This window comes from Lucilia cuprina, chromosome 6, assembly GCF_022045245.1.
Source record: "Lucilia cuprina isolate Lc7/37 chromosome 6, ASM2204524v1, whole genome shotgun sequence".
Lineage (NCBI taxonomy): Eukaryota > Metazoa > Arthropoda > Insecta > Diptera > Calliphoridae > Lucilia > Lucilia cuprina.
Window position 1 is genome coordinate 10,711,017 of NC_060954.1, and position 7,099 is coordinate 10,718,115.

General features: G+C 29.4%; 1 protein-coding gene across 1 annotated transcript; it reads right to left on the minus strand.

Moving 5' to 3' along the window:
* Positions 1–4,123: 4,123 nt before the first annotated feature.
* Positions 4,124–5,205, minus strand: LOC111688800 (NF-kappa-B inhibitor-interacting Ras-like protein). The gene is made up of 2 exons (XM_023451311.2): positions 4,957–5,205; positions 4,124–4,892 (listed from the first exon to the last, which is right to left on the minus strand). The coding sequence occupies exons 1-2, from the start codon at positions 5,068–5,070 to the stop codon at positions 4,362–4,364; spliced, it is 645 nt and encodes a 214-aa protein (XP_023307079.2). The 5' UTR covers positions 5,071–5,205; the 3' UTR covers positions 4,124–4,361.
* Between the last annotated feature and the right edge of the window lie 1,894 nt (positions 5,206–7,099).

A 7,099-nucleotide genomic window follows, 5' to 3' on the forward strand; every position in this document is an offset into this window, starting at 1 on the left:
AGAGCGGATAATTTTTTTTCCTTTGTTGAAGTCACAAGAACAAGTACTATCATGTGATATAAACAAAAGTATTAAAATCAGCTGGATCAGAACGCTTAATTTAAGCCATCACATTTCTGCTAAAAACATTATTAATACAAAAAAACAGCAAACACACACACAAACATACTCTTTAACTATTTTTAAAACACCTGAGGATTTCTTTAAAAATAAAAACTATTTTTAACTAAAAGAATCTGCAACTATTAAAACTTAAGAAAACGCAAAGAAATGTTAAACATATGTTTGCAAAAAAAATTAAATAGAAATCTTAAAAAATATGCTTTTTTTCTTTATGCCTGAAATTCCACACTTTTGCTTTTTTCGAATTTGTTGTTGTTTTTTAGTTATTTAAGTTAATTATTATATTTTTTTGTTAATAAATTCAATTAAATTTGTTTTTTTAAGGAAAACACACTTCACTTTTTTATATAAAATATTTTTTTCTTAAGATTCACTTGTATTTACCGCGCCGTTCACAAGATAATTTGATGTGGTAATTTTTGTTGTTGTTACATATAGAAAATTTGACATTTCTGTGAGTTTTTTTCTTTCTTCTTTTTCTTATAAAAAGTATGCAAAGAGAGTCAAGTAATGATGACAAATCGTGGTGTAAGAAAAAACAAGAGAGTAAACTTTGAAAGATGCCACTGGGTTTACTGGAAAATCGCTAAAAGTGCTACTTATAAGAAACAATAGCAATAAATCAAAAAAATTCTACAAAATTAAACATTATGGGAATATAAAAGTAAGAAAAATTATTTCTTTCTTTTATGGAAGGCGTCTAATTGTCGTGAAAATGTTTGAACCAAGAGTTTGGTGATTATGTTTATATATTTTAACAATTTTCAATATATAATCGATAAATGCTTTTAATTTTGGGAATATATAAGCATGTGCTTAGTTCTGTTAGTAGATTTAAATCTGCTCCAAAAGAACCAACTTTTAGGTCTTTCGCAGCCTGTTACGCCAAGTCGAAGAACTTTAATAAAGATAAAAAAAGAAAAAAACATACAATTTTTTCAATGTTTCTTTAGAAGAATTTTAAAAAGGATCAAAATACTCAAAACCAAAAATTCTAAACGGAGAAAATTTTAATTCAGATTGTAATGTAGATTAAGGATAAATAACCTTAAAAGTCTTAAAATTATTACTGGGCTGCCATGTTTCGGACCATGAGTCCTGGTTATTGCTTTAAATTTCAGGCGGTAGATAGTTATCTTGTCCCGATGTGAAGGCAAAAGTTTGATGAATTTAATAAAAAACACAGTCGTAGACAGCTTCAAGCATGTTTGGACAAACCAAGATTTGCCAGACGTGTCATAGGACTATTTCGATACAAATTATCATTTTTATCATCTGACATGTAGTCTTGACGGCCTATTTCACGGTGATCTATTTCATCCACTGGGTGAGTACTAAATAACAACTTTGTTTTTACTCATCGGGACACACTGTGTGTTTTTTACTTTACTCTACATTTACCTTTTAACCGCCAATTACTATTACTATTGGGTTTAAACCACAGCCACCACGTGAATCCCGAAGGAACCTCAAACAATTGACGAGCCAAAACTGCGGGCAACTGGCCACCGGCAGTACCAGATTATGTGGTTTTCTGGTTAAACCCCATGTCAAATCATACCAAGAACTAGCCGATGAGTAAAGTGACATCACCAAGATGAGTCACTATCACCTGACAGTTGTATTTTTCACACATTATTAAGACCGTTAGTAGGACATGACTGCTTGCAAAAGCTGGTCTGTTGCTTAAGGACGTTATGGCAGAAAAAATAATGACCCTGGATGGTTGCAGAATCATATTAAACTATTTGCTTGTACGTATGAACATTATGTGTTATTTTTAATTATTTGCTCTATTATATCAAGATACTTCCAATAAAATAGCATTTTATTATGGCAATCAATAAAAGTTTTAAAATATTAACAAACTCTATGGACTTTGGGTGTATGGTATAATATGGTTTTGAATTCTTAATTGTATTTTTTCAAGATCCTGTTTATTTCAGCGGATTTCATGTTTTCCTCAATTGGGCAACACCAAATACCTTAAGAGCGACAGATAAAGAGCATATTAAAATTACTCTATAGTTGTTTTTGTACATACAAAGAAGAAGCAAAAAACAGTGTTGAATATGAACAAAAAAAATTATCAGGGGGGGAGGTATTGAACAAAAAAAAAATACCAAAAGTAATGAACGTCAAAAAACCCAACAACAATAATACGTACGCAAGACAACACAGCTGGCTGGCTGGTTGATTGTGTTTTTTTCTTTTTCTTCTAAATGTGTGTGCTCCACAGTGTGAAACACGAAAAAATTGTTGAACTTTTTTTTTCGTCAAACTAATGATGGAGCACAAGGGGTGATGCAACGCGTAAAGGGACAGGAGTTGGGATTTTTTTATAATTAAGTGGCTCGACAACGTTAACGCAAGCAATTCACATATCAACACAGGCTCAAAATTAAAAACCAACATCAAAAATTTGTGAGGAACGAAGATTATTTCCGTAAAATGAAGAACTTTCACAATTTTTTGTAATTTCATTTGTTTTGTTAACGAAGACACTTAGTTGCAATAATTTCCTAAATTCCTTTTGTTCAATCACATTTTTTCGTTTTTGCATATTTTTTTGTAGTTTTCCTCCTTTTTTTAGGTGCCACTACATTTTCACTTTTTTTCATTGATTTTCAACTGGTTAACTTTTATGGTACACTTTTGTCTTGCTTATTTACGTTAAAATCATTAGGAATTATTTTATTCGTGTTAGTTTACCGTAAAGAAAAAACTTTTTACTTTTGTTTGCTAAAAATTTTATGAAATTTTGAAGGTTTTTTATAAATTTAAATTAATTTTTTTACGACTTTACACAATTCTACCGTGAGCACTTTCGAATTTTTTTATTTCTTTTCACGTCAGCTAGTTAAGTTTGACATTTCAACGGTATAGTTAAATGGTGTGTTGCCAGATGGTTATAAAATATTTGCCAAAAGGTTACCAGAAAAATGGTAAAATGAAAATGTGTGGGCATTTTTTCTACACAATTTGAAGTTTTTTATTATTTTTAATAAATTTAGTTTAAGATTCCTAAAAATATAAGTTGATAGAAAAATATTCAATTTTCTGGAAAAAATTGTAAAAGTATTTAAATTTATTCAATAATGCCACACTTTCAGAACTGCATATTTGGAATACAAAGCTTTATAAAACAAACGGCATTTGAGTTGTCCAACGTTTTGCAAAAACTACAATCCAATCTTCAAAATTTAATTTATATATAAGATGTTCAAAGTTTTATATATACCGAGTAATGTTGAAATTTTAGGGAATCGAAAGTTTTGTTCCCTAAAGCTCATATTTTTGAACCAATCTAGTTTTAAAATTTATTTAACTATATTACTTGACAATAGGCTAGACATTAGCATTGCCTTGCCTATAGTTTAGCATATAATCTTAATTCTATAAATCGGTTAAAAGCCTTTAGGTTAGGTTAAAGGTTAGGTTAAAAGCCTTTACTAGACTTTAATATAGTCTATGGTCTTGACCACACTCCTGATCTATAGTAAAGAGTACACAGAGGTAGCACTTTGGACATTTACAAAAGTCAGCTTTTTTGCGTTTTTTTGTAAACAATTGTGGCAAGAGGTATATGAAATACCGCTAAACAAATTGATGGTAAGTGTTGTGCGAAAGGTAGGAAAATAGTTTTTCACTCGTGAAGCCTCTGTATAGCCTGTGTCTATAGGTTTAACTATAATAGTGACAATAGTCTTAATTACAGTCCTATCTGTAACACTGACAGTAAGTAAACAAAGTATTTAAATAGTTTTAAAATTATATAATTTTTATCCAAAATCCCCTTACTAACATATTTATTATAAATTATAGTAATATAATATAATAAATTTATTTTTTTTAAATAATTAAGTTAAATTATAAATATATGTTATTTTCCCATAATAACCGTTATAATTTTTCAAATAACCATAATCTGGCAACTTTTTGTCATGTCTTTGTTAATTTTTGACATTTCACTATGATTTAAATTGAAACACAAGGTAAATTGAAATAAAAAGAAATATTACAATAATAATTAATAATTAAAATAAATATATTAATACAATAAACTAAATTGTATTTTAAAGACGTTTAATTTGATCTTGATTTCAAAGGGAAGGGAGTATTTTATAAATATGTATAAAAAAATAAGATAATACTTTGTTAAAATTAAAATTTGCATAAACAATAATTTTTTTCCATAACAATGGAAAATAGTCCATTTGGAATAGCTGCTGCAAACTCTAACCCTCCATTTTTTGAGTCTTTTGCATTACTTGTCTTAGTTGAGGAAATGAAGATTTTGTTTGTGGTGGATGTAGTCTAGAGCATAAATTAATAAAAGGCTCATATAATGAAGGTCTTTCCATGGCATTAACCGTATAATGTTTTATACGTTCGCGTGAACACCAAGAATTGGCACGATTTAATATTAGTTCTACGGGATCAGCTTGATTTTGTGCTGACGGCGCTTGTGTGGGCGAAGGTGGTGTATCTTTACGTCTGGCACGCATATTAGCTAAAACTATAATGGGTACTTCTTTTTTCTCCTTGTTTTTATCAATATCCTGTTTGATATCTGCCAGCATGTCTAAACTTTGAGGATCGGTGGGATCATAGACCAAAACATAACCATCGGGAAAGTATAAATAGTGGCGAGGCAGTTGGGCCTTACCTTGTAAACCTGCTGAGTCATAGATTCGTAAAGTTTCTCTAGTACCACGTCCAGTATCTACACTGGCCACATAGATATCTTCGATGGTAGGATGAATTTCCTAAAGGAAAATTTTAGCATAAAGAATCAAGTTTTGATATTTTCTTTACTCAACAAACACTTACTGTCTCCATATTAACATTTCCATAGATTAATTGTTCCAACAAAGCAGTTTTGCCCACACCTTTCATGCCACATATCATTACCTTACCTACTTTACCGATTTTTGCCGTAAGCATGTTGTTTATTTATTTCAATTATCTTTTTTTTTAATATTATTTATTTAATTTAATCGCTTTTCCTGTTTATTATATTAAAAACTTAAAATAAATAAATTTTCTTGTTAACAAAGTGAAATTTATTGTTTTTTGTTTATTTAGTTCAATGAGAGAAATAGAGAGTCAGCTGTTAGCTAGTGTTGGTTAACGTAATATATACACATGAATTGAAAAAGAAGAAGCACTCGTTACATCTGAAGTTGCCAGATGTAAAGCAAAGTGAAAAACTGTTAATTTAAAAAAAGTGACTTATTAATTATTAATAAAATGCCACTATCAAACTAAGCAACAAACTAACTAACTAACTAACTAACTAAATAACTAACTATCTATCTATCTATCTATCTATCTATCTATCTATCTATCTATCTATCTATCTATCTATCTATCTATCTATCTATCTATCTATCTATCTACTTGACCATAGTTTTGACAATATCTCATAACATTCTTACATTCTTGCCATTCTTACATTCTTTATAGACGAGACTGCAGTCTTGCCTATATTCATTACTTCAGTTTCTTCATGTACCTTATCGCTACAATTCCCATATTGTAAAGAAAAGTTTATAGAGTAATTATCCATCTCTTGTTATCTTTACGAAATCTCAAATCCTTGAAGTGTCTTTATTCATCAAAAAGTATCAGTTACATTTTAATGTTATCTAAGATTCAAACCTTTTCTCTGATCTCAACAAAACAAACAAAAATCACAATTAAAATTGAATTAAGAAAAAATCTCTAAGATTTGAAAAAAATATTTGCTACCTTGTTCTAATTAAATCAGACATAAAAACAAATATAGACCAACCTCCCTAAAATGAAAACAAACAAGTCTTTCGTCTATTAAACAACACATGTAAGACAGAGATCTAACAAAGCAGAGAAAGAGAAAATATGATATGACGATAAATACAAAAAAGGATCAATCACATCTTAATCATAAGCACTGCTACTACATACATACACACATACATATTTACTTGTAGTAAAATTGAAAAATGAAAATAAATACAATTATCAATCAGGCTCATCATTAAAATGTTAAACTGTAAGGCAGACAGCCAGACTACTTGACTCTTGTTGTGTTTATTATAGAAAATAGAACTGCTACACTTAGTATGAAATGTATTCCTTTAAAATAAATAAAAATAAATATCTAAAATTGTTTTTACTTTTATATGTATTTCAAATATCTTTGTTCAGTTTAAGCGGATCAAAAGGCGCCTGGTTCATTGTCTTTCATTGTTTAGCAATGTTTGCTCTACTTTTAATCCTCTGCTCTCTTATGCACTTAAAGGGATTTTCATATTGCGTGATCATTATCACTAGTATGCGTTTTTTCTCTTGTCTTGTCTTTTTTTGGTGGGTAAACCATGTCTTTTTGATTTTTTGTAAAAAGTACCTGTTTGTGAATAAAAATTTTAAAATTTTCTTTAAATATTTTTGTCGGTAGGAAATATTTTGTTTAAAGATATTGATCACCGCTAAAATGCTGTTTTTGGCAAACATGTTTGACAAGATAATTTGAATTTTTCTGTAAAGGAATAAAAATGACAGCTGAAAATGAAAATAAATTCACATAAATTTGAACAAACAACTCAGTCCACTTTATATCATACTCTATAGTCCAGGTTTTAGATCGGGCTACAGCTAAGTCTGTTTGTTGACTACCGATTGTACTAGAGGCCAATTAAGTCAGACAAGACTATAGACTAGACTATAGACTAGACTATAGACTAGACTATAGACTAGACTATAGACTAGACTATAGACTAGACTATAGACTAGACTATAGACTAGACTATAGACTAGACTATAAACTAGACTATAGACTAGATTATAAACTAGACTATAGACTAGACTATAGACTAGATTATAAACTAGACTATAGACTAGACTATAGACTAGACTATAGGCTAGACTATAGACTAGACTATAGACTAGACTATAGACTAGACTATAGACTAGACTATAGACTAGACTATAG